The 26,021-nt window shown below is 44.0% G+C and overlaps 1 protein-coding gene across 1 annotated transcript; it reads left to right on the forward strand.

The window, feature by feature from the left end:
- Positions 1-1,072: 1,072 nt before the first annotated feature.
- OPRK1 (opioid receptor kappa 1) lies at positions 1,073-25,705 on the forward strand. The gene is made up of 4 exons (XM_044928767.1): positions 1,073-1,256; positions 1,627-1,922; positions 15,408-15,760; positions 21,893-25,705. The coding sequence occupies exons 2-4, from the start codon at positions 1,666-1,668 to the stop codon at positions 22,423-22,425; spliced, it is 1,143 nt and encodes a 380-aa protein (XP_044784702.1). The 5' UTR covers positions 1,073-1,256; positions 1,627-1,665; the 3' UTR covers positions 22,426-25,705.
- The last annotated feature ends 316 nt before the right edge of the window (positions 25,706-26,021 follow it).

The following is a 26,021-nucleotide window of genomic DNA, read 5'->3' on the forward strand; positions in this document are numbered from 1 at the left end:
TCCAACACCAGCTGGGTGAGGCGGACTTCCCCAGTCTCCCTCAGGGTCTCATCACAGCGCCTGAGTCCTGCTTTCTTACCCTCTGGTCATTGTACTGAGGGCCTCTCTCACCAGCAGAGTCTGCTCCCTGCACTGGCAGAGTCATGCGGAGGAAGGAGGATGGGATTTCTCTTTGGGGCTCAGGCTCTTGGAGGTGTCAGAGAAAAGCTGCCTTTGTGAGGGAATGTGATGGCTTTCGAGGCTAACGTGGGAGAAAGGACCCTGTCACCGAGCCGCACCCACACTGTGGCCTGGCCTGGGGAGGGCCGTGTCTTCTCTCCGGCAGCTGACAGCAGGACATACAGCTGGTACCGCAGGGTGCATCCCGTGCATCCAGGAGAATGAAAGGGACAGAATATTCTATTTATGTATTTGTTGTTGTTCAGTCGCTCAGTGGTGTCCGACTCTTTGCCACTCTATGAACTGTAGCACGCCAGCTTTCCTTGACCTTCACTATCTCCTGGAGTTTGCTCAAATTTAAGTCCGTGAGTCAGTGATGCCATCCAGCCATCTCATCCTCTGTCATTTTCTTCTCCTCCTGCCCTCAATCTTTCCTAGCATCAGAGTCTTTTCCAGTGAGTCGGCTCTTCGCATTGGGTGGTCAAAATCAACCATTAAAACCGTGTGGTCTGGTCTTGCTCTAATTGGATCATTTTGCTACTGTATTTGGACGGGTCACTCACATAAAATAACCATTTTCCTCCTCAACCCGAAAGCAGACGTGTTCTGAGAACTAGGCCGGCAGCAGTTCTAGACACACTGTGAGTAACCCTGATGTCCACTCGCACTGGACAGGCGCACCCTTCTTGACCCTAAGTCTGAATCGCCCAGCGGTTCACAGTCAGGCGCCGGGGAGTCCGGGTGCCATGGATGGAAGCTGTGCTCCGGGTGAGCCGGGGGGCGCGGGGCGGGGGGCGCGCAGCCGGGTAGGCGGGGCGGCAGGGGCGGGGTCGGGAGGGGAGGGATGTCTGGGGACCGCGCGCACTCGCGGCGTCCAGCCCTGTTCAGCCGCCGCCGGTCGTGGGAGCCGCGCGCGGAGTGGCGGGGACGCGCTCGGGGTTGGGGGGCGGCGTCGGCGGCCAGAGCGCGGGGTCCGGGTCTGAGAGCCAGCGGCGCAGGGCTGCGGATGCACGGCGACCCGCGAGTGGGATTCGGGAACGCTGGGTTCCGCGCGGTCCAGCATCGGTGTTCCGCTGCGCGCATCTCCCGAGCCGGAGGTGAGCCTTGGGATTTCGAAGCGCGGTCCTTGGCAGCGAGGGCTCTGTGCTCCAGGGGTCTCTTGTCCCTGGGGTCTCCGGGCCGCAGACTGGGGACAGGTCCTCCCGGGAGCCGTGCCTAGAAAAGTGTGGGGGATTTCAGGCACCAGGGGAAAGGACGGCGCGCTCTCCGCCTCTCCTGGTACCCGCGGCGCGTCTGCTGGCCGGGGTGGCACCCAGAGAGAGGTCCGTGCCCCTGTGCCTCCCAGGGGTCTTCCGGCCCGAGTGGGTATGAGCGGGTCCCAGACCCAGGCACCGCCGCGCTCGCGCGCTGTCTCGGACGCGGCCGAAGTTCGCTTCCCGGGTCCAGTCGGTTCTCTTGCCCCAGCAGGTGCCGCCTGTCCTCGTCCCGCTGCCGTAGCCGCCGGACATGGAGCCCCCAGTCCAGATCTTCCGCGGTGAGCCGGGCCCCACCTGCTCCCCGAGCACCTGCCTGCCCCCCAACGGCAGCGGCTGGTTCCCGGGCTGGGCAGAGCCGGACGGTAACGGCAGCGCGGGCTCGGAGGACGTGCTGCTGGAGCCGGCTCACATCTCCCCGGTCATCCTGGTCATCATCACGGCCGTCTACTCCTTGGTGTTCGTCGTGGGTTTGGTGGGCAACTCGCTGGTCATGTTCGTGATCATCCGGTGAGCGCGGGGTTCCGGCGCTACAGTGGCCGCAGACGGAGGGAGGGTCGGGTTGGTCACCAGGACGCGCGGAGGGACGCCAGCCGGGTAGTGGGGACCCCATTCCGTCCGGGCTCCGGAGAGGCCCAGAGGGCGGCCTCTTCGAAGTGAGATTTCCTGGGAGACGTTTTGCTGTGGGACTGCGAGGTTAGCCCAGGACGAATCCAAGGGACCAGAGGTGACGTGAAGGTTTAAGGGTGACCCTCCCCTGCGCCCCAAATCCCTGCAGAAGACCCTTCGGATGGAGATAATGGGGTGTCCCTGCAAGGGACAAAGTCAGTGTCTCCTGGGAAGGAAGCTAGTCCAATCGCCTGGCCTTTTGCCTGATTGCCTGCACCAGTTTGGAGCACTTTGTTTTGCCCCTGCAAATATTTCTTTAGATAAAATTCATGCCCACTCAATGCCCTGAAGAGAATTCAGGATTTCCTGTGACTCATCAGAATGATGTTATGGTTTATGAAGCAAATCCAGTATACTATTTAGGTACCCACATGTGAGCCTTGTAGTACTGACATGCCATCTTATTGGTTTAGAATGCTGGTCACTTTGGTACCGAAACCATCTAGTATTTGTCTCCTCAAGTATGGGTGCTGGAGGTTTCCAAAAATTGTTTTGCTTTTTATCTCCCACCGTGGGAACTGGAGCTTTCTTTTTATTGTTCTTTTGTGGGCGCATTGAAGTCAGCTTCCAATAATAAATACCTAAATATCTGCATATATGCTAATTTTCTGGAAAGTGAAGTGATTTCTATTTTGGCCTCTCATAACAAAGGAAGCAAGAAAAAACAGAAATCCTACCATTGTCTGGATACCCTTTGAGAAATTTCCCTTCCTGGGAGACTTCATGGTTTTCAGCTGCACATTTAAGAGTGAATATGAAGATGAGACGTTCCTGTGAATAAAGGAAGGATGCAAGTCAATCTGCTTAGAAGCATAGAAAGGATGAAGAACTTTTTTTTTTTTATCTTGACTTTAGTTTTGAAACATGCTCTTTATTTATTATGAACTTTAAAGACAGTATCTGCAGTAGCATGAATCTTTCAAATACGTGTTTCATTTCTCTCTCTCTGACTTGGGAATGTCACCTCTTTTATCCTCATCTGTGCTGCAGAACTGAAAACCATCTTTTAAGCCTCCAAATACATATTATAAAGCTCTTTTCACCTACAGTTAGTGTCTCTAGCTTGGTGACCTTGCTTTCCACAATTGCTTATTGCCTTCCACTGGACTTCTATCAGTGATGAGTACAGGCTACAGAAGTAATATTTTACAAGCCAATTGTTCTTCCAAATCCTTAGTAATTGCAGGGCTACTCTCCATTAGAGAGAAGATTATAGTAACCAAGAGAAAAGAAAAGACAGCTGTACTCTAAACTATAATTAAAATTTCTAGGAGATCTTTGCTACAGAGGCTGTTGTTTTACAATCAAACGTTGTTACAGAGAAAGGGGATGCCAGGAGCAAACCCACTCTGTTCCTGCTCCATCATACTTAGGTGCTTGAGTGAAACAGATACACTTTACTGTCACTTGAAAGAGAACTTGAAGTTTTGAGTTTGAGAGGGCTTTTTAAGTTGCTCTATAACTCCTTGTATAGCCCTGCAGTCTAGGATTAAAAAGAATAAAGAATCCTAAAATATGTGAAAAGATAACTCCACGAGGAGCATTAGACATGTCAGAAAGAAAGAAGAGTCACTGTAGATTGACTAGAATTTTTAAGATAAATACAAAGAAATATAAATATAAGCTAAATATGTCTACCTCAAAGACATCCAAGACTAAAGTTTGTGAAAAGGGGATAAATTCAGCTAAAAATACAAAAAGAGTTATAGAGTTCATGTAATAATATTATGCATCTACCCACTCCATTTGATAGTAAATGAGGAGTGAAGAGTTCTATTATCATCTTGGAAAGCCAAATATCAAAATAATAGTTGGCTTAAATCTATAGCAAAGAGCATTAAGAAGCATTTAGAATTTGTTCAGACTGATACAGGGCCAGAGAATTGAAAAATAAAACCTTAGAAGAAAACTTGATGGACTTGGGTTTATTTTGCTAAGGAGAAGAAAGGACTGAAGGTTGGAGCCAGGCATCAGACGCCATGTGCTCATCAGAACTCAGAGCAGAACCAGAGGGTGGAATTCAAGTGTGGCTTTTGTGATTGACCTTGGCTGAACAGTGTCACTTGAAAAGATGGAGGATCACTTTTGAAAAGGATGTTATTTTAAAATATTGAACTTGCCTAAGGGTCCTGGTTGAGTCATCTAGGAAATCATCCTAGAGATGGAATTCAGATGCTCGGATGGCAGGGCAGGCGCAGGTCTGGGATGGCCATCTCAGACCTGGGAGGACGTGAGGGTTGTGGAAGAAGCATTGACTGCTTGTAGACCTGCCTTACAAATGGCTTTTCTCCCTTCAGCACCTGGAATGTCATCCGGTATCTTCTGAAGATCATCTAATGTTTCAAGGATTTTCCTCCTTTAATGTGTAGCAACTACTACAGTTGCCCAGTGTTCTGTAACCTTTCACTGTGAACACCTTAAAATTCAAGCACTGCAGCCTCCCTCTCTCCAGGTATAAGGGTTTGTGGTCCTGGCTCAGGAAGGTCTTACCTCAGCCCTTGATTCATGTCCTTGGGTCCCACCAACACCTTGGGGTGCCCATGGTGATCCTCAGGGTCCTAACCCCATGTTTGCTTCACTTCTCCTGTGCAGGTCACCTGCAGTGAATGCTATGATGCCCACCCAGCCCACGCCTGGGACATTGCCAGGCAGCCCCACCTCTAGTACCTTATATTCCTTTTCCCACCCTAACCACAACTTCCAACACATATGGCTGTCTCCTCTCTTGGTGAAAATGATTAACATTTAATGAACACCTAATATATGTACTCTTGCCTGGAAAATCCCATGGATGGAGGAGCCTGGTGGGCTGCAGTCTATGGGGTCACACAGAGTCGGACACAACTGAGCGACTTCACTTTCCCTTTTCACTTTCATGCATTGGAGAAGGAAGTGGCAACCTACTCCAGTGTTCTTGCCTGGAGAATCCCAGGGACAGGGAGCCTGGTGGGCTCCCGTCTATGGGGTCACACAGAGTCGGACATGACTGAAGCGACTTAGCAGCAGCAGCAGCAATATATGTCAGGCTGGTAAAGCTGTGTGGTGGTTGGTGGTTTAGTTGCTAAGTTGTGTCCAACTCTTGTGACCCCATGGACTGTAGCCAGACAGACTCCTCTGTCCATGGGATTCTCCAGGCAAGAATACTGAAGTGGGTTGCCATTTCCTTCTCCAAGGGATCTTCCCGACCCAGGGATCAAACCTGCATCTCTTGTGTCTCCTGCTTTGGCAGGAGGATTCTTTACCACTGGAGCCATGTGGAAAGTCCATGGGTATGTTTCCACATACCCATTTAACAGATTATGTTCCCTTAGCTAACATCCTTTCTTCCTCCTGTCTGTCTTGGGTAAACCTCTTGGAGGAATAACCCCTGCCCATCGCTTTGGTGTCATCCATCTGTTACTCAATCAGGGCACTTGAGTTTCCTCCCTGATGCTCGTCTCTCGGACGTGTAGGTCTCACGTCCCAGGTGATGTCTCAGGCTGGCTGTCCCTCAAAGTCCATGGGGATTCAACATGCTGGACCAATCTCACCTTCTCCTTGACTTCCTTCCACACACAATGGGTTTCTTGTCAGTCTCCATCACAGGCTCCTCTTTCCTGATGTGTCCTAAATTATCATCTTTTCCTGAGCCTTCTTAGCTTTCTTTGTACTCTCTTCATATTAGTCAGGATTCAACCAGAAAAGCAGAACCTGTAGGGGATATATGTGTGTGTGGAGGGGTTTACTACAAAGACTTGGCTTAGGTGATTGTGGGGGTGGCCAGTCAGGTCTGTAGCCCTGAGGATAGGCGTCAGGAGAGGCAGAACACACTTCCAACATGGAATCTCTTCTTTCTCAGAGAAGCTGTATGCCTTGTAGTTAAGACCCTTTGACTGATTAGACCAGGCCCACCCAGGTACTCTAGGATCATCTCCTTTGTTTAAGATCAACTGATAACGGACTTTAACCACATCTACAAAACACCTTCAGAATAGCATCTTGATGAGTGTTTGAGTATTTGAAAACCATAGGCTGGCCAAGATGGCTCATCAAACTGACCATCACTCTTGATGGTATTATCCATTCTTGTGGCTATAACTGTCAGGGAAACTCTGAACAGTCCTAAACCTGTGTGTCTGTCTTCCACTTATTTGTCCCTACTTCACACTCATCTGCCCTCCCTCCTTCTGGATGGTTCTATGGGATTGTCTTGTAGGTTTCTCAGATTTCTAGTGAATCTGCCTTGCTAAGGCTGCCATAACAAGGACCACAGACGGGGTGGCTTAAATCACAAAATTGTGTTCTCTGCTTGCAGTTCTAGAGGCTGGAAGTCCAAGATCAAGGTGCTGGCTGGTTTGATTCCTGCTGAGTGTCTCTGCTTGCAGGTGACTGCCTTTTCACCCTGTCCTCATGTGGTCATCCTTCTGTGTGGACATTCTTACTCTCTGTATCCTGATCTCGTCTTATAAGGACACTTGTCAAGTTGGATCAGAGCCCATTTTACCTTAATTTTACCTCATTTCATCTCTTTGTGCTCAGTCGCTTCCGTCGTGTGCAACTCTTTTTGACTGTATGAACTGTAGCCTGCCAGGCGCCTCTGTCTATGGGATTCTCAGGCAAGAATACTGAAGAAGGTATTTTTGTTTGTTTGTTTAATTTAAAGAAAAGCTTTACTCTTATAAAGGTATGTTTCTTTTTAAATTAAATGTAAGGATAGTGTTAGTCACTCAGTTGGGTCTGACTCTTTCCGACCCCATGGACTCTTTGCGACCCCATGGCCTGGTAGGCTCCTCAGTCCAGGGAATTCTCCAGGCAAGAATACTAGAGTGGATTGCCATTCCCTTCTCCAGAAAATGTAAGGATAAGCAAGGAAAAATTATTAGAAAAAATTACAGGAAGCAGAAAATTATTTGGTCCTTGATCGTATAAGTTGTGCCTTTTCTTATTAGTTTTCATTAATTATTTGCTATCACAATAAAGACACAATAAAGGGATCAGTCTTCTGGTGACCTTGTCTTGCTCATAGAAGGCTTTGGCTTCCCTGTAATTCAGCCTGGGCAGTGTTGGAATATCCCTAAAGGGGTAACTTTGTAAGGGGTGTATTCCAGATTCTTTTAAATGTTAAGGGAGCCGACTTAGCTCATGTCACCTGAAGACATGCAGGGAGACGTGAGAGGAAAGGCAGAGGTACGTAGTCGTCAGTAACTACTCACTGCTTCCTGTTCAATTGAGCAGGCTTACCTTAGGTGTTGATTAGAAAAAAATAAGTATGTTGTAATTTATCCTGATCCTCTCTTGGAATCAGTGCTCAACATTTCCTTTAAAGCAAGCATAGGAAAGATAATTTCAGAAATTATTTTCAGAGGAGCCTATCTTGAATGTCCCAAAGTAATTTTACTGTTTGACAAGCTCTTAAGAGAAAATTGGCTTCACTGCCACTGTTTACATGGATTAGCTAAATGAGATTATTTTCTTCAGTGTGGGACATGTGGTCACGGAAGCCCAAATCTTCATGGAGCTATTTCAGAGATCAGAGACTGCACAGTTGCTTGAAAAGGAAGGAAGGAGGAAAGGAGTAAGGAGGGGAGGGAGGGAGAAAGAAAGAGAAAGGAAAAAAAAACAGGAAAAAATAAAAAGAAAGAGAAAAACAAGCAACGTGGTTATCAGGTCAGAGCTCCTAAGATTTAACAGACTCAGGCAAAGTTGTAGTCTTTAAAATCACTTTTGGATGGTGGTGCCAATACAGTTTTTTTGGCGCCCGTCTTAGAGTTATTTTTAGGAGGGACTGACTTCTCGCTGGGAAATGGCAGCTTCTATTCATTTTCTGCCCAGCGATGTCTTTGGGCAGCAGGCAGCATCTTCATGAGAACTGGGCAGTTGGCATCTCCTTCTCCCTAGATTAACCTGTGGAGACACTCAATCGTGGCTGCCCTGCTTCGTGGGAGATGTGCCTCTGTGCTCAGCTAAAAACCTAAAATCGTATGTCTGCGGGATGGTTTCCTTTGTAAGATTTGGCTTCTGTGTTTCAGAGGTAGAAGGTTTTACAGGCTTTATAAAATACCGGGTTAACAAAAGATGGTTTCAGAATAACACTCATGTATTCCTCAACAGAAAATCAGCCAGTGTATTTTGTTTGTTTCTCTCTTTGGCTGGAATGCTGGCTTATATCTTAAATAAGGAAGACTTACATGAGAAGAATGGATTTTAGGAGTGGGGATAATGTTGTAAAAGGCTTATGCCTTTTTATTTAACTCACTCCACTGGCCAAGCAAGTCAGCATTTAAATGAAAAATGAGAAAAACATAAAACATGTGGATGAATTGAGATACGCCAAAGGAATTGATCTGAAGTTGAGCGGGGAAGCCTTCAGACTAAGCATGGCTGGAGTTACGTGCCTTTAGAGATAGGCTGTAACAATCAGAGCGATTTTCCAAGATTCTGTTGAATATTAATTCTTTTAAGTTCACAGCACAACTCTAAACTCTGCTTTGCTGTGTTGCTTTCCACCTAATGCAGGGGGCTCTTCCTTTCCACAGAAGACAGAGCAGGAGAGTGAGCTTGTTGCCTCTGGGTGGCACCCTGTGGCTCACCTTAGCTAAGTCAGTTTTCGGTATAAAAATGGGAAAATAATTCCAGAAGTCTACATACGTCTAGGTATCCAGAGAGTTGTACACTAGGAAACACTGCATCAGTCATTTGAGATTCGTAGTAATAGTTTTCTACCTGCTGGTGTTGTTTAGTCACTAAGTCGTGTCCAACTCTTTGAGACCCCATGGACTGGAGTCCACCAGGCTCCTCTGTCCATGGGCTTTCGCAGGCAAGAATACTGGAGTGGGTTCCTGCGTCCTTCGTGATAAACTCTCACCCTGTGTGCACTGCTGGACACTCTGGACAGTACCTCCTGGGGAACAGGGCTGTGACTCCAGGGAGGGGAGCACTTCCTGGGGCCCGGGCTAAGGCAGTGAAAGCACTGCTTCAGCACTGCTTCCTCCCCTGCCCCACAGCACCCTCAAGGACAGCCCACCAGGGCCTGAGGAGGTGTCTGTCTGCCTTCTGACTGCACCTCACTGCCAGCCTGGTACCTGCAGTCCCAGGAGTTGGGGCTGGGGTATACCCCGCCCCCTCCTCTGTTCTTCTCAGAGCTTTTGCTCAGCCTGTGGTACAGTGTCAAGGGCCTGATACCTACATGAATACGACGCCTTTAGAGTACTATCAATTGAGCCTATTTCAAAGTCAGATCATTGGAGAAACAGCAGCTCAATTTCCCTTTTTTTTTTTTTTTTAAATTGCAAGCTACTGCCCTTTAGTAAAGAACCATAATTTCAGTAGTAAACAATCTAAAAGGATGTTTAGCCAATTCATTGAGATGAACTGGAAATATCTGGATAATTTAATGAAGCAAACTTATTATATTTTGTAAAAAAGTTCCCCTGAGAATTTGCATTGATACAGCTGTTATGTCTGGCTATTTTATTTTACTTTTTCAAATTTTGTTTATTTATTTAGCCAGGTCACCTGGCATGTGGGATCTTGGTTCCCCATCCAGGGATTGAACCCATGTCCCCTGCATTGGAAGCACAGAGTCTTAACTACTGGACCACCAGGGAAGTCCCCAATGTCTGGTTATTTTAAACATAAAATCTAGAATGCTGTGTATCTGGAAAACATGCCCAGGGGGATGAATACGTCATATGGAGAAAAGATGCTGAAGCCCACTCTCACAGTGCTGTTCCCCCACCACTGGTTAAAGAGGGGTGCCTCCTCCCTGGGCCTGCAAAGCCTCCCCTTCCTGAGTTTGGTGTTCAGCCTTGCGTCTCTTGGTCCAGCCCCGGCTTGTGGGGTAGCGGCCAGCTGCCCGTGGGGCAGGTCACACTGATGTTTTCATCAGATCAGCGTTTGTTCAGGTGCTTTCTGTTGGCCAATAGGTATTTGCTGTATTAAAGGAGTCTCTTCAGATAATTGGCCAGTAGGGTGTTTGTTTTTTTGTGATGTTGAAGCCAAGATTCTGTGTCTACTCAGAAGGCTCACATTTTACTTTTCCATGGTCTCTCGAATTTGAGGAGATCACTCACTTCCTCTTCACTGAGTTCTCTCTCCTGAAAGCCACGGACATTGCTCATAGACAAGCTGAAACACCATAACCTGCGTGATGGCCTTTGTCTACCGAGGGGTCACATGCTGTGTTTTGTGTTGATATTCCCTTCTGGCTCCGGCCCTGCTTCTTCATGTCAGATGCTTCCTGCCCTCACAAGGTGCAGTTAACCACACTTACCAGAATGTCTCTCAACCTTCAGCTGCTGGAAGGAGCGGAATTCCGAGTATCCTGTCATTTCTCTGGTACAGTTTCTGACTCCTTAAGAAACTTTGGAATATGGCCCTGAATTCCTTTACTTATTAGAGATTAGATTCTCCTCCTGCCCTCAATCTTTCCCAGCATCAGTGTCTTTTCCAGTGAGTCGGATCTTCCCATCAGGTAGTCTATTCTTCTGGTTTGTGTTACAATCTTGACTCAATTAACGTAGAAGATCCTGGGGGCAGGATCTGTGTCAACTTGTTTTTCAGTCGCCTCAGTGTCCAGGATGCTGCTGTGTATGGAGTAGGCGCTAAGACTTGGTGTTGAAATGATAAGAAGATGTGGCTGGGGAGGGAGCATGAGCCAGCTGAAGAGTAGAGAGGATGTCAGCCTGGCAGACGAGGGCAGGGATGAGCCACAAAATACCAAAATCCACAAAACCGAGAATGTGTCTGTGTTTAAAGATATATGGTGATTAGCCATCAAGATTAGGGGTTTATTATGCTGCACCAAAGCTAAAAAGCATCCCCTGATTTAAAAAGCCTCATACATTTAAGGAAAAGCACTGGGGCAGCACGCCTCAATAGTAAGGGATAGTAATGCTCCCAGAGTAAAGTCTCTACCTGGATGGTCTGCACCGGGCAGGTGCAGGGCCGGACAGGAAGCCGTGAGCCTGCACTGTCACAAGGTCAGTTCCTCCCGCGACAGCCGTGCTCTCCTAGAGTCTCTGCCTGGTGATAGGCTCTGAGTCAGCTTCTCCTGCGAGAGCCTTGCTGTCCTAGAATCTCTACTTGGTGACATTGGTTCCTGAGAGCTCCACAGATTCCCTTGTTCCCCTCAATATCACACTAGCATGTATGGCTGCCAGTTTAGAAGCCACTCAACAAATCTCTCTGATGAGGACCATGCTAGGAAGATCTTGAGTTTATGTGTGATGGGGAGATTCTAAGCTCCCGGGGACACCATCCAGGACCTTGCCCTGTGCTGACTTCCTCATGGCTGGCACCCTGGGCTCCCTCCTGATCCTTTTCCTGGCCTGCTTCCCGCACCCCACCATTGTCTCCAGGTTTGTGACACTGGCAAGTTTGGCGGGTACAGCCTACACACTTTGCTTTCTTAATGCCACACGCTCCTGCAGCGTGTACGCCAAAAAGTGCAGCCGCCCGCTGCCAGCCCACCCCCAGCTGCTCCACACAAGCCAAGAATTCCCACTCACACAGTGCCATTTTACTTGAAAGACTTGTGAGTCTTTGTCAGGCAGCATGGATGAAATGGAAAGTGATTTCCTATCTGATCGTGGTAAGAAAGCTTACTCGTTTATTTCCGCCAGCAGAGAGATAATAATTGAAATAACACATGCTGTTCTGTTCTGGTTCAACGCAAACAATACCCATACCCAGGGGCTCAACCAGGTTGTCTTTGAGGTGGGGGAAGGTCTTAAAATCCTGTGTTCACTGGATCCAGTCCAGTGGAGCACATAAAAGACTTAATATATATTCCTTGTACTCATAGTCTATTTGTTGTTAATACTTGTACCTGTTGAGTTCTCCTTTTCAGGGTTGTAGGCTTGTAAGCACATGTCTTCCAGAGCCCTGGAGTCAGGGCTGAGACCTGCTGCCCCCTCCTTATCCTCCCACAGGGCCCCTCCCTCTCTGACACTAGAAAAATCAATTTACTCTACTGAGTCTACTTTCTTCAGCCATATTAGGGAAAAGGCATACATGCCCTGGGCAACTCGAAGAGCAGTTGTTGTGAAAATCAAATAGGATATGTGGAAGTCAAAATACTGGGTGGGCTTTGTAAGTTATGAAGTGCTGCAGAGATGCAAGAATGTGGGCATGAGCTCAAATCCCTGGGTCTGAGTTCCTGCAGTGCCTCTTCTAACCATGCGACTCTTGAGACATTTACAACTTCCTGCGGTTCTCAGTGCCTCGTTTCTAGAGTGAAGATGCTGGTACCCACCACGCAGAGTCACAGTGAGGACTGAGTGGGATACGGCATGTGGCGCACACAGCAGAGTGTGACATAGGGAGTGTTCGGAGATAAACGGTTATTACGATTACTGTCATGAGCATGATCCACCCCATGCTCAGACATCGGATGTCGGCAGATGCAGGGGTCTCCACAGCAGGGGCTGCCAGCATCTCCCTCCGTCCCTGGCAGACGCTTTTGGCCCTCGAGCTGTAACAGAGAGCCCCTACAGGAAGTGTATGGGGAGAGACTGTTTCTTGGGGAGCACCAACTTCTGCTGAAATTAGTTTAATTGCGATCAATGTCATTTATAGACATGTTTGTTGCAGGTTGTCATCTGTCTCATTCTGAGATCTGATGACAGGGTTTGAACTCTTTGAAAGTTCAAGCCTTAAGCAATTTCACACACCTAATAAAAATATTTTTGAAAAGCTCAGGGCAAGTTATCATCCAGTATTTTTTGACTACCTGAAAGACACATATGCTGCTTTATTGTAACTCATGTATCTTTCCATTCATGGTGTGCTAGCACGTAAGGTTGCATGCTTCATTTTTACTTTTATCTTTCCTATTCAAGCTGAAATGGGTAAATACAACCAGAGGTGTTAACTACAAACTGTGTTCCCTTCTGCTTCCTCTGGTAACTGGTAGCTTCCACCCATATTAGAGCAGGGAGAGGAGCTGGAAGCATGCGATAAATTCCAGACAAAATCCAGATCAGGTGCCTTCCCTTGGTTATCTCAGGACCACTCAGAGATAAGTGTTAAGTTTCCCATTCCAGGGTGGGGAAACTTAAACTCAGGGTTTTTAGTGACCTCTCCAAAGTCTGTCAGTTGGAGGGAAAACTAAGGACTAGAACCCAGGTCCACCTAAATGTGTAAGGCAGAGAACATCAGTCTAACTTCGTAAAGATAGAGGAGAATATCATGTTACAAAACATGATAGCAGAAGTCACAGGTGTTTCTGGCTCGAGTCCTTGCTGGTATTAGGGATTGAAAGAGTAAGAGGCTGGGTTGTAAGGTGCATTTTTCAAACATAAAACCATATTTTAAGAAGACAGTATTTGAACAGATAATGTTCCCTAGTGGCTCACATGGTAAAGGATCTGCCTGCCATGCAGGAGACCTGGGTTCAATCCCTGGGTTGGGAAGATCACGTGGAGAAGGGAATGGCATCCTACTCCAATGTTCTGCCTGGAGAATCCCATGGACAGAGGAGCCTGGTGGGCTACAGTCCATGGGGTCGCAAAGAGTCAGACACGACTGAGTGACAAACACACCCTCCTACACTACTCATAGGACTGTAAATTGGTGTAGCCACTGTGAATAATCTATAGAGTTTCCTTAAAAATTAGAGCTACCAGATGGTCCTGCAATCTCACTCCTGGGCAGATATCTGGAGAAAACTCTAATTTGAAGAGATGCATGTACCTCAGTGTTCTTAGGAGCACTATTTATAATAGCCAAGACATAGAAGCAACCTAAATGTCCACTGACAGATGAATGGGTAAAGAAGACTTGGTTTATATACACAATGGAATATTACTCAGGCATTAAAAAAAAAAGACAGCACAGACACAGTGATCCACAGATACCACTGGTAATACTTTATAGCCCAAGCAGAAGTCATTTTCCGTAATCAGCTCCTTACAAATAACCTTCAGTTAAACTCAGGGCCCTAATATGGAAAAAAGTCTGGCTTCTTGAAGATACATGGGACGTGGTTGAATTAATTGTGATTAGGTCCACAACCCTGGGGTGTGTAGAAAATCATTTCCCTATGGATTTCCTCACCATATTTTAGCATCTGCCCTCAGAAAACCTGCTGAGGTAGTCTGGAACATTTCCTGCCCTATAGATCCCTGAGGAAGCATTCTCTAAGTAGAACAATCTTATTAATTCAGTTTTAATAGAAGAGGCAATTGTTCTAAACTTCATGTGAAAATGGAAAGAAGTAATTTGGGCTTAAAGGCAATCTTTCTGACTTATTTTGAAATTTTCTGTTCCCTCAGTTGGAAGATGAAACAAATTGTGTGCTTTATAAACCTCTCAAGATGAAAGTGAAAGGAACATATTTATTTCTCACATACCATACCAGATTATGTTTCATGCTATACTGTGTATAAGAGAACTCAGCCTGTTTTTTTTTTTTCACATAACACATTTAAAATTAAAAGGTGTAGGTCACTGGTTAAAAAAATCTACACTTGGTTGTGTTGTAGTTATTGAAATGGAATTATTTTAAAAATAAACCATTTAGATTTTCAAAAGACATAATTACAATGATTGATTTCTCAAAGTAACCTTAAGGAAAAGTTGGGTATGTTTTATCTTTGTTTTACACAATGAAAAAAAAAAAGCAATAAAAAATAATGAAAACCAAGCAGTCTTGTGTAGGATTAAAATGTTAGTCACAAAATAAAGACCTATATGACACACAAGTTTGTTGACAAGATCTATATGTATATTTATCCACTTGTCTATCTATTCTCGTTTCTTTTGTTGTGTTGTTTTTAGTTGCTAAGTCATTTCCAACTCTTTGTGACCCCAAGGACTGTAGCCTGCCAGTCTCTTGTGTCCATGGGATTTCACAGGCAAGAATTGTGGAGTGGGTTGCCATTTCCTCCCCCAGGGGTTCTTCCTGACCCAGGGATTGAACTCGAATCTCCTGCACTGGCAGGCAGATTCTTTACCACTGAGCCACCAGGGAAGCCTGCTTGTTTCTTGTGCTGTTGTTCAGTCCCTAAGTCATGTCTGATTCTTTGCAACCCCATGGACTGCAGTATACCAAGCTTCCCTGTCCTTCACTATCTCCCAGAGTTTGTGCAAACGCATGTCAGTTGAGTCAGTGATTATCCAACTCATTTCTTTACCCTTTTACAATTAAATAGATTTTGGAACAAAACACTAGAATAAAAGCTAAATAAAGTTGGAAATATTTGCCCATTTTTCTACTACCCCTAATGTCTGCATGATAAATACATAAAGAATAAGTGGATGAAACATTCAGTAATCCAGAGAAACATTTACCTCATAAGTATGGTATGAAGATGGAAAGAAATGATCTTGTTTCTTGTCTCTTAGATACACAAAGATGAAGACAGCAACCAACATCTATATCTTCAACCTGGCTTTGGCGGATGCACTGGTGACCACGACTATGCCCTTCCAGAGCACGGTCTATTTGATGAACTCCTGGCCCTTTGGGGACATGCTGTGCAAGGTGGTCATCTCCATCGACTACTACAACATGTTCACCAGCATCTTCACCTTGACCATGATGAGTGTGGACCGTTACATCGCCGTGTGCCACCCCGTCAAGGCTCTTGACTTCCGCACACCGCTGAAGGCGAAGATCATCAACATCTGTATCTGGATCCTGTCTTCATCTGTTGGCATCTCTGCCATAGTCCTTGGAGGAACCAAAGTTAGGGAAGGTAAGGGTGGATGTTTGCACTGGAAAAAAAAAAAAAAACTTTGTGATTTATTTTGTCCTTGTTTATAAAATAAAAAAATAATTGGAGTATAGCTGATTTATTGAAAAATTATTGAAGTGTGGTGTAGTTTCAGATGTACAGAAAAGTGATTCAGCTACATTATTTCATTTTTAGAATGTAGCTTCTATTTATACAGACTCTTAATTTGGGAGTGAGTAGGACTCATGTGTAGAAGAAAAGCCAAAAGCCAACAGAAAAATAATGCCTAAATTCATGGAAAATGAGAAAGAAAACAATTTGCATTCCTTCCTTCGTCTAACACAAGATGGGATGATGGCGTGGCCAGAACACAGACACCATCCTATCCCCTACTTAGAAAGTGCTTATGGAACCCGGAGGTGTGAGGACAAAGTAAGGAACCACAGGCATGTGGATTTTTAAAATACAATTTTGTCGCATCCTGGCAATACTAAGATATACTTCGCTCCTCTTTTTCCTCCCTAAAAAGGGTCCTAAGTCATCAAAGTCATAGGCTGCCTCTTCACTCTTTTTCCTAATGGGTTAATTTCCATGGCAACTTTATTTGGTGGTGGTTGTTGTTTAATCACTAAGTCATGTTTGGCTCTTTTGCGACCCCATGGACTGCAGTGTGTCAGGCTCCTCTGTCCATGGAATTCTCCAGGCAAGAATATTGGAGTGGGTTGCTATTTCTTTCTGCAGGGGATCTTCCCAACCCAGGAATCAAATCCATGTCTCCTGCATTGGCAGGCGGGTTCTTTACCACTGAGCCCACAGGGAAGCCTTCTTCTGAAGGTAAGTCATTCAAAATCATGTTCACAATGGATGATAGTACAGATGAGCAAAGCCATCAAACTTTGGACTCATTGCTTTTCACCCCATGCAAACAGGACTTGATGTTTTCTCTGTATTTCCAGGACAGTGCTTCTGACTCTGGGATGCATGTTAGAATCACCTGGAAGTTCACCTTTAGAAAAACTCTGCTGCCTGGGTCCCTCTCTGGAGGGTTCAGTTTAATTGATCCAAGGCACAGTCTGGGTGTCAAGAGTTTTAAGATTTCCCCAGATGACTCTGACCTATAGCCAAGGCGAGAACTTCTGCTCTAGGAATTTAGCTTTACTAGTGAAAGATAAAGCTATGAAAATATCTTTGTTTTAATATAAATTCACTGGGGTGAGGGGAGCTATTTATTGCCTTAGCAGGTATCTAAATGCTCCAGGTTATGAGAGAGGTTCATGATACCTGTGAGTACAGATAAGCAGAGACTTTCCAGGTCATAGTGAAAAGGCAGGTGCTAAAACCATAGCTTCTCCTGCATAGTACATATTTTTAAATGAAGCATAATCTTTTTTCTTTTAAAATGAAGTTACAGTGTAAATACCACAGATGTTAAGCTATAATACTTGATAAATTTTAAGAAATGCCAAGCTTTATTAGAGAACTTTAAAGTATGATTAATTCCACTAATTACATCGCAATATTACTAATTTAATGACTATTTAGTATTAATTACATTAATATGATTAATGGATATGAATTTGAGCAGACTCCGGGAGACAGTGGAGGACAGTGGAGGACAGAGGTGTGCTGCAGTCCATGGGGTTGCAGAGAGTCGAGCATGACTTAGCAACTGAACAACAGCAACAACAATTACACATAGGATTTTGCTTCTTCATGCACACAACACATGAAATAAAATTGCAGGAAACTCTTCTGAGCCTTAGGGGTTGGTGTGTAATAACTTAGGTTCAAAAGGAGATGCTCCATGAACATGAGAAGACTGGGGTTAATAATAAAAGAAGAGAGATTGTTTTTCCCAGGGCAAATAAAGAATTGATTTTTACATTTTACGTTATACCTGTTGACTTAACCACTACTCCTGTAATTGCTGTCAGAAAATGACATTCTCGAGGAATTGGGTTTCAATTAGGTTTTTGAAAGGAAATAAAGATAGATGCGGGTTTTCCTGGAAGGAGTTGCTGTAGATGAACGTGTGCAGATGTGATGGAAGAAAAGACGCAGCGGTGTCACCAGGGGATTAGTTTGTGCAGCAAATAGAGGAGGAAGGAGAGAAAACTAGTCTTGTAGGAGGGCTCCATCCTTTCTATGTGTCTTTTATTTTGTAAACACACTTGTATTATGTGATGAGAGATTGTCTCCAGGCCCGCTAGCCTGCTCATTGTGGTGTGCTGCATCACATGCGTGTCCAGATCCTGGCAGACTGAGGAGTCCTTTAGGTCATCTCCATGCCCTTGAGGCAGAGCTGACTGGCACTGGTGAGTCACAGAGTCACGGTTGTGGAGAAAACTCACTGAAAGGAGCCAGGTGTCAGTGCCTTAGAACACAGCCACCTGGACAGGAAGTCTCAACCCATGCATCTTAAATGCTTGGATGCATCCATCTGGCACTTGACTTTTCTCGTAAGGAGGCTTTTCTTTAGCCCCAATCTCTGTATCTGTTATTGGTCTAATCAGACCAATGTCTGTGTCCTCAGATTCAGTCTGGTAGGCTGTATGTTTCTAGAAGTTTATCTGTTTCTTCTGAATTGTTCAATTTGTTGGCATATGATTATTTAGTGTCACCTTTTATGATCCTTTGTATTTCTGTGTTATCGGTTGTAATGTCTCCTCTTTCATTTATATTAATAATTTTACTTATTTGATTCTTCTCTCCTTTCTTCTTAATGTAGCTGAGGTTTTTTTATTTTTATTTTTTTTAAAAAGCTGTTTTTCTATTGTTTTCCTAGTCTCTGTTTATTATTTCTGATACATTCTTTCTCATTTCTTTCCTTCTACTAACTTTGGGCTTAGTTTGTTCTTTTTCTAGTTCCTTAATGTGAACAGTTAGGTTCTTTATTTGAGATCTTACTTTTTTCTTCATGTAGCTATTTATCATTATAAACTTCTCTCTGAGAACTGCTTTTGCTACATCCCATCAGTTTTGGTATATTGTATTTCTTTTTCATTCATCTCAAGCAATTTTTTATTTCCCTTTTGATTTCTGTTTCCACTCCTGGGTTTTTAAGACTGTGTTGTTCAATTTCTACATATTTGTGAATTTTCCATTTGTTTCCTGTCACTGGTATCTATTTTCATGTGGTCAGAAAAAATACTTGATATGATTTTGATCTTCTTAATTTGTTAAGACTTGCTCCATGTCCTAACATATGATGTGTGTGTGTATATACATATATGTATATATACATATATGTACTGTAGACTATTTCATGCACGCTCAGGAAGAATTTGTCTTCTGCTGCTCTTGAGTGAAATGTTTTGTGTATGTCTGTTAAGTTCATTTTTAATTTTTCAAATCTGCCATTTCTTTATTGATTTTCTATCTGGATTATTTGCCCCTTGTTGAAAGAGTGGTATTATATTCCCCTACAATTACTGTATTTCTATCTATGTCTCCCTTTAGTTCTGTGTATATATACTTTGTATATTTGGGTATTCCAATGTTGGATGTATCATTCAGTTACTAAATCACTACTTAAGTGATTTAAATCATTAAACATTTTTGCGTTCCTACTACATTCAAGAGAAAGCTGATCCTCAGAGTTAAAAGATGTCCCCAAATTAAACATCAGCCCTTATGTTGCCTTGATTATCTTATCAAATTACTCTTCCATAATGACTACTGCACTGAGTCCATATTTTCAAGGATTTCCATGTGGTATTCATTTGTTTATTTAACAATTTATTCTCCTCAAACACCATATGTTCCTGCCTCCTTGGGTGGCAGGAATTGAATATTATTCAAGGCAGACTGGGTCCCTACCCTAAGATAGTTTACATTCTGGATAGAGAGAAAAACACTGGGAAAGGCAACATATTATTACGAAGAGCTACTGTCTGGTTTCTCTCTGGCTTCTGTCTTTGAATAATGATAAAAAATACAATGAGCATAGTCTGCTGCTGCTGCTAAGTCGCTTCAGTCAAGTCCGACTCTGTGCGACCCTATAGATGGCAGCTCAACCAGGCTCCTCTGTCCCTGGGATTCTCCAGGCAAGAATACTGGAGTGGGTTGCCATTTCCTTCTCCAGAGGATAGTATAGCGGGAGAATACAAATTTCAGAGAAGGGGACTATTCAAATGGATCTGCCTCTGTATAAATGTGTTTTTTACAATTTTATTTACTTATGTATTTATTTCTGGCTGTGCTAGGTCTGCACTGCTACGTGGGCTTTTGTCTAGTTGTGCCAAGCAGGGGCCATTCTCTAGATGCTGTGCACAGGCTTCTCTTTGTGGTGGTTTCTTTTGTTGCTGAGCACGGGCTCTAGGGCAAGCAGTCTTCAGTAGTTGCGGCTCCTGGGCTCTAGAGCACAGGCTCAATAGCTGTGGGGCACAGGCTTAGTTGCTCTGCAGCATGTGGGATCTTCCCAAGTCGAGGACTGAACCCGTCTCTCCTGTATTGGCAGGTGGATTCTTTACCACCCAGCCACCATGGAAACTCTGTATAAATGTCTTTAAAGTGACATTCAAGCTGAAGTCAACCACAAGAAAGACACTGTTGGAATACACAGAATTTAAGCAGGAAAGAAAAAAACCTTCAAAGAAGCCAGATTGCAATGTGCCATCCTAAAAAGTTGTTTAATAAATACATTTTGAACTATGATTATAGTGGTGAATTTTTTAAAAGGTGATTTTAACTGTTCTTATTCCCATAAATACTAAAGCAAAAACTAAGAGAGATGCTTGTTTGTTTCTTTTAGTCTTCCTAGTAATAGTACTTAGGACAAGAGCTTTTTAGGGAATCAAAAATTATAAGTTAATTGGCTGAAATGATTATATTCTTTGTATTTTAAAGCATGTCTAATTGACATTCTAAGATAGATTTTGTTTTACAAAGGGATATATGATTAGGAGCACATTAAGACGTTTTAGAAAACATGATTAATAGAGCTGTTTCACTGCTTGAAAAATATCCTTGTGCTATTTTTGAAGCAGATTTTCCAATGTCAGAAGACACGTTTTCATTATAAAAAACTACAGCTTAGTATCATTCATTGTTTCTTTATCTGTAAGGAAGAATCAGGGCAAAAAGAATTTAGCCTGCTCTGGGCTCAGTGGCTAGAGCTTGGGGAGGGTGGGTGGCCTCTGGGAAAATATTATAAAAGGTACTTGTCCTGAATCTCTGCTCTTTCTAATATTATGGTCACTCCAAAGAGAATGCTGTCCAGCAAAGAACAGCAGAGCAAAATAAAGTCATTTTCTAAGTAATCATATATTTGTTTTCCCTGTTACATAGTCAACATTGGCAAAAGTAAAAAATGTGTCTGATTCGTGAATTCCCTTGAAGATGATAATACTGTCTTCTTCCTCCTCCCCTTTCTTCTGTTTCCTTTTGTCTCCTTTCCTCCTCCTCCTCCTCTTTCTTCTTCAAAAGTTTCCTCATGTTTCAGCAATGCTTTTAATCACAATGACCACCACTGGTTCTATTAAATCACAGCAGCTGGGTGATATTTAGACAAATTTTGTTTACATGCTTATGGACCTACATAGTGATTTCCTGTAAACCACTTAAGGTTTTTCTGACAAGTTGGCTTTTGTTAAGTCGACTGGCTGGTTTTGCAATATTTTATCCTTTATTGCAGATAGGAGAAGGAAATGGCAATCCACTCCAGTATTCTTTCTTGGAGAATCTCGTGGGGGCTACAGCCTCGTGGGCTACAGTCCATGGGGCGCTAGAGTCCAACACGACTTAGTGACTAAACCACCATTAGTTTCTATTGCCAGAGCCTTAGATCTGGGAGAATTGTTAATACATGGGTATGCATGTAAGTACTCCTGCTGTAAATTAACAGGTAGCTCTCCTGAAAATAGTCAGCATCAAACCAGCCTCCACAACTAGATAATTCGTACTGCTGGCTAATCTTATTTACTCTATAGCAGTGTGTTTGTTACCAGTGAATGGTAACCTTTCTGACTTCATTGTTCTATGTGTGAAAAAAAAAGATGGTTAATACACACGGCCCTCATTCCTAGCTTGGTGATCAGCTTCAGGTAATATCACCTCGCCATAACTGGACCTTTGTAATGAAAGGAATTGAAATCCACATTTGAAACCCTTGGCTAACGGATTTCCCTTTTGTGGCTTTGTCCCCTCCTGCAGACATGGAAGTCATCGAATGCTCCCTACAGTTCCCAGATGACGATTACTCCTGGTGGGACCTGTTCATGAAGGTCTGTGTCTTCGTCTTTGCCTTCGTCATCCCCGTCCTCATTATCATTGTCTGCTACACCCTCATGATCCTGCGCTTAAAGAGCGTCCGCCTCCTTTCCGGCTCCCGAGAGAAAGACCGCAACCTGCGGCGGATCACCAGGCTTGTGCTGGTGGTGGTGGCGGTCTTCGTCGTCTGCTGGACCCCCATCCACATTTTCATCCTCGTGGAGGCCCTGGGGAGCACCGCCCACAGCACGGCTGCCCTCTCCAGCTACTACTTCTGCATCGCCCTGGGCTACACCAACAGCAGCCTGAACCCCATTCTCTACGCCTTCCTTGACGAAAACTTCAAGCGGTGTTTCCGGGACTTCTGCTTTCCCATTAAGATGAGGATGGAGCGCCAGAGCACAAGCAGGGTCAGAAATACCGTTCAGGATCCTGCCTACGTGAGGGAGGTGGATGGGGTAAATAAACCAGTATGACTAGTCGTGGAGATGTCCTCTTATAGTCCTCCGGGTAGAGAAGAGTTCAATGATCTAGGATTAACTCAGATTACTACCGCAGTCTGAGATGGAAAGGGAGAAATTTTAACAAACTTTTAGAAATCTTGTGGTTCTGAGATCACAAGATGCAGGCTGTGTTAGTGACTCAGGTCAGTGGAAACATCAGGGCCCTGGGGATGGAGCACAGGAGATCTGAGCGAGCAGATGCAGCCCCTTCTAGAAAGGGCAGAGAAGCGGTGCTGACTCCAAGTTCCTTTGATGACCCAAGAAATAAGCCTTTTTCTTCTGGTTCCCTACCTTTAGTTCAGGACCCATTCTGCTGAGATTTTCCTAAGCAACGTGGTGTCAAAAGCTCTATTTGGGAAAAAGAAAAATGCAGTGATTTCAGAGCTTCGTGGCTCTCCAGTCCAGAGACAACTTCAGACAGCAATGACCTCGGTAAGAAGAAGACTGTCCAGGGCCCTGCCCAGCTCACTTTATGCCAAGTGGACATGCATTTCCTGCAGCTGCATGGTGAGGATTTCAGCTTAAGACCCCACCCCTGGGGTGTCTGCTGTTCATGTGTAGCAGAAAATTATCCTGATGTTTACGAAGTTATTTAAATATACAAAAGATATTTTCTGACATCGTTTAATTTCTTGAAAACTATGGTTGGTTTGTTTCTAGCATGCTCTTCAGACAGATAACCTCATGATAAAGCATGTTCTGTTGTTAAGAGACACAAAGTGGTTTCAATACCACCAAAAATATGTACAGTTTCATCTGTAAATAATAGTATACATGCAAATAAGGAATGGGCTTGTCTTCCCACCAAGTGGCTTCCCTGGGACACGCTGATGAAATCCTGAGTCATTTAGGGCTGATGCAAAGATGTTTCATTGATGCATAAGCTTTTGTCTGGGATCAGTCATGTGTCACATCCTCTGAGTCCCTGAGCACTGTCAGCCCTTTTTAACTGGGCTCAGAACTCATATGTTAATGAATCAGGAAATATTTAACTCACTCCCAGGTGGTAGCCTTGGCAGAATCTAGTTTGTAAGCAGTATCTTTTTATGAACATATCACTATTACCAGATTCTCTCTGTTCATGGAAGGAGGGCATCTTGCTCATGTGAATCTTGAGATACTATTTTGCGGCTTTTAGCCGGAAGTGAAATTGATCCTAATGGTGGGGGAATGAGGACATTATGTCACTCTCGGTGCTGGAACATAGCTGGCACAGTATTCTGCGAGGAGCACACCTGCTGAGGATAATGCTGGCAGGGGGCACATTTAGAGCAATTTTGCTAGAACTTCCAGATAATGTATAACTTCTTCCTTCTTTCCCCTGAAACTTATGGTTTCAAGGTAATGGCTTTTTCTGCAGTTTGCCTGGGCAGAAGAAAGGGCTAATTTAGAAATAACACCCATCTCTTCTTTAAGCCTGTATGTTAGGGCAACACCCTCTGGAATTTATAGCAATGTGAAACGTAACTACAGACATCACTATGTCTTCAAGATGTGTTCACTGTGGACTTTCTACTGTGTGTACACTCTATTTTTGGAAATGTACCTTGCATGGGAGGTTTTTATGTGGCTCCAGAATTTCACCGTGATGTGTGTGCTGAGTCGCTCAGTCAAATCTGACTCTTTGCCACACTATGGACTGTAGCCTGCCAGGCTCCTCTGTCCATGGGATTTCCTAAGCAGGAGTACTGGAGTGGGTTGCCATTTCTTCCTCCAGGGTTACTGTGATGATGTGTTTTGTGTTCCAAATTTTCACAACACCTAACATGGATGGGTGAAGACAGCAGGGCAAGGTTTTCCCTAATGAAAATGAAGTGTTCTTTTGAGCATTGCTTACATTTCATTGATTTTCTTAGGTGTCCTTGTATTCTTATAACTGAAAGCACATAGGAATGGCTTGAATATTGGTTGGCTTTCACCCCATGGCTGAAAGTTCTTACCATCCTGTGGGAGGGATATTTACATGGAGAGTAGTTCCAGGAAGAAATCCTGCTGATGTGGGAAATAGGAAAACCTCCTTAAATTCACATTCCACGTGTCCTCACAGCGTCTTGCCATGACTGGAGTCTAAATGTTAGACTGAACATTGTGTAGCTCTGAGCATTATGTAGCTCTTCATGTGTAAGTTAGCACCCCAGGAGAGAGAGATACAGCCCTCAGTGCTCATGAGGTCATGGTGTTCTAAGCATCTCCTTTGTCACAAGCACCTTTGTTACCAGACCGGAAGAGGAGAGGATGGAAGAGGAGAGGTGTCATTTTGGGGCAGGACTTTAAAGAATGATGAACTGAATCACATTTGTTAGGAAAAGTACCACTTACACAGATGTATTTCTTTGTCAAAAGTGTGTATGTGTGTGTGTGCAAGTTGAGTGTATATGTGTGTGTGTGTGTGTGTGTGCATGTACCATATGTGACTATGTGTGTGTCTGGGTTCCATCTCTTAATATTCCTGTCTCACATCACAGCAAGGAGTGCAATGTCTGCTGTGTCTCTTTAGGACCAGAAATGCGTGTTTCTAACCTTGAATTCAATGTCCTCCATGAATTCTTTCCTCCCTGGTAAAATCTTCTTGGAGACAGGACCTAGTGAAGGGTCAGGAAAAATGCATAAAAAGGAAACACCTTACAGCCATGAGGATAAAAAAAATTCCTGCAATTCTGATCTGAAGGAGATTAAGAACCACTATTAGCGTCTTGGATTACTCTTATGAATCTGGATGCATCCCCTATGCAAAATTTGAGTCAAAACTCTAGGCTTAATATTAAAAAGGAAGCATAGTTTGGAAAGATAGTTTTCCAAAATCAAGGAAAATTCACAAAAGTCTTAAGAAAAATGGTTTCATTTCATGATGCATTGCTGAGAAATGAAGTCCTTAAATCTGCATAACTGTTATCCAGGCAATTTATAGATGCTTCCTCTAGTATTGGGACATAAGATAGGTAATTGGAATAAAAGGAATACATCAGCTGGCTTTAAATTAGAGCTTTTTAAGGAGAAAACTGTGACAGGGTTGTATGTCCATTCAGTGGGGTTTATTTTCCAAGCAAGAGCTGTTTGGAAGATTCAGCATAAATAGGAAATTTTTATCCCCAAAGGCCATGAATCTGCTTGCCCTAAGGCAGTTTTCTTCTCTGAGACAGGCATATTTATATATTCTTTAATGTATATGATTTATATCTTGTACTTTGTGATGATTATGCATTGTATATATAATTGTGTGCCTTGCAAGAAAATAAAAACTGTACCTGCTAAAGTCACAGCCTTTCCATTACTGTGCTCAGTCATCTGCTCTTTAATGGCTTTAATGATGCTGCACTTCAGCAAGAACGATGCTCACTGAGTCTCCAAAACATAAACTGTTGCTTTAATTTTCCATCTACAACAATGTTGTGGACAGTTAATGGAAAAGAACAGAACAGGTGGGAATCTAAACGGTGTGTGATCTTAAATTCTGAAACCCACTTAGGACTTCCCTGATAGCTCAGTTGGTAAAGACTCTACCTGCAATGCAGGAGACCCTGCTTTGATTTAGGGTCGCGAAGATCCTCTGGAGAATGGATAGGTTACCC

Source organism: Bubalus bubalis, chromosome 15, assembly GCF_019923935.1.
Source record: "Bubalus bubalis isolate 160015118507 breed Murrah chromosome 15, NDDB_SH_1, whole genome shotgun sequence".
Lineage (NCBI taxonomy): Eukaryota > Metazoa > Chordata > Mammalia > Artiodactyla > Bovidae > Bubalus > Bubalus bubalis.

Excerpts from the sequence above, each read along its gene's own strand:
- OPRK1 (XM_044928767.1), top strand. The coding sequence starts at position 1,666 with ATGGAGCCCCCAGTCCAGATCTTCCGCGGTGAGCCGGGCCCCACCTGC. Across the intron at positions 1,923-15,407 it reads GTCATGTTCGTGATCATCCG|ATACACAAAGATGAAGACAG; the intron begins GTGAGCGCGGGG and ends CTTGTCTCTTAG. Across the intron at positions 15,761-21,892 it reads AGGAACCAAAGTTAGGGAAG|ACATGGAAGTCATCGAATGC; the intron begins GTAAGGGTGGAT and ends CCCCTCCTGCAG.